Source organism: Heterodontus francisci, unplaced genomic scaffold (genome assembly GCF_036365525.1).
Source record: "Heterodontus francisci isolate sHetFra1 unplaced genomic scaffold, sHetFra1.hap1 HAP1_SCAFFOLD_61, whole genome shotgun sequence".
NCBI classification, from domain to species: Eukaryota; Metazoa; Chordata; class Chondrichthyes; order Heterodontiformes; family Heterodontidae; genus Heterodontus; species Heterodontus francisci.
In genome coordinates, this window is record NW_027141441.1 from 3,187,024 (window position 1) to 3,188,518 (window position 1,495).

The following is a 1,495-nucleotide window of genomic DNA, read 5'->3' on the forward strand; positions in this document are numbered from 1 at the left end:
ACACAGCCCGAGAATGGCCTCTTTCTTCCTGCATTTACTCTGTTCTGGGAGCAGATTCTCATTGAGAAGCGGTGCTCAGATCACCAGAGAGAAAAAAAAACACAATTCAAACTGTCTAAATGAAAAACAGAGAATTAACCCGGACACTTCCATTATTAAATTAATTCATCAGCTCCGAACCAGTTCCCGTTAAGATAGCGGGATAATCTCGGGATTTATCAAATCGAAGGCAGAGGGATTTATTAAATTGTTGATTCTGACACCCTGTAGTTCAGTTCTTCTCTTAACTGGAGGGGGAGATGTGTGAGCAGAGAAACAGAGCGCAATCCAGAGAGGGAACTGAAAACACACCTGCACAGATGTGAAACAGGTCAATCCACTGTTACAATAACTCCATCACTGATTCCCTCCTGACAGTAACCAGTCCTTTCACAGAGACTGTGGGTGGCTCTGAAAAGAGCCTTTGGTTTATTAGATGACATTTTGGCCGCTTTAGATTTTCTGGGAGCTCTGAGCGCTGGTTTTCTTGGGCAGCAGCACGGCCTGGATATTAAGCAGCACCCCGCCCTGAGTGATAGTCACCCCTCCCAGCAGCTTGTTGAGCTCCTCGTCGTTGCGTACGGCCAGTTGCAGGTGTCTGGGGATGATGCGGCTCTTCTTGTCCCGGGCCGCGTTACCAGCCAGCTCGAGGATTTCAGCGGTCAGATACTCGAGCACAGCAGGCAAATAGACCGGGGCTCCGGCACCCACACGCTCAGCATAGTTACCCTTTCTCAGGAGCCTGTGAACACGGCCCACTGGGAACTGCAGGCCAGCCCGGGAGGGGTGAGACTTGGCCTTGGCCCGAGCTTTCCCGCCGGTCTTTCCTCTTCCAGACATTTCCACAATCTCACAAATACTTTCACAAAGAATGAATAATTTCCTTCGCATTGATGGCACATCGCAGGCAGTTAGGATGGCTGAGCGGTCTAAGGCGCTGCGCTCAGGTCGCAGTCTTCATTGAAGGCGTGGGTTCGAATCCCCCTTCTGACAAGTTGTGTTTTGACTGAACTGGAGGCATTTGGGAGCAGCGGTGAAGAGCAAAGAGAAAGCAGGAAAGAACATGGACAAGCAAAATAACAATGGACCCAAAGATGTTGCATCAAAACATGAGAGTAAGAGGCAACTTAGCAAACAGCAGGGCACAGAAAGATCAAAAATGTAACCTTTGTATCGGGGTGCCAATATCCTTAATGAATACTTTACTGTTTTCCCGAATGAGAGGGTGATGCAGATATTGTTATTAAGGAGGAGGAGTGTGAAGTATTGGACGTGATAACTTAAGGAGAGAGGAAGTCTTAATGGGATGAGCATCCTTGAATGTGGATAAATCATCAGGACCAGATGAAATGTACCCCAGGCTGTTGAAAGAAGCCAGGGAAGAAATAGTGGAAGGTCTGACCATCATTTTCCAATCCCTCACTGGATACAGGTGTGGTGCCAGAGGATTGGAGGT

General features: G+C 48.2%; 1 protein-coding gene and 1 non-coding gene across 2 annotated transcripts; one reads left to right on the plus strand and one right to left on the minus strand.

Annotated features, from left to right (window-relative positions):
• Nucleotides 1–513: 513 nt before the first annotated feature.
• Nucleotides 514–879, minus strand: LOC137363424 (histone H2AX-like; the record flags this gene model as incomplete). The annotated part of the gene is made up of 1 exon (XM_068027253.1): nt 514–879. A coding segment is annotated over exon 1 (366 nt), but the record flags the coding sequence as incomplete, so codon positions are not given.
• A 70-nt stretch (nt 880–949) lies between these two features.
• Nucleotides 950–1,032, plus strand: trnal-cag (transfer RNA leucine (anticodon CAG)). The gene has a single exon. It is a non-coding gene; the product is annotated as a tRNA-Leu (tRNA).
• Nucleotides 1,033–1,495: the final 463 nt, after the last annotated feature.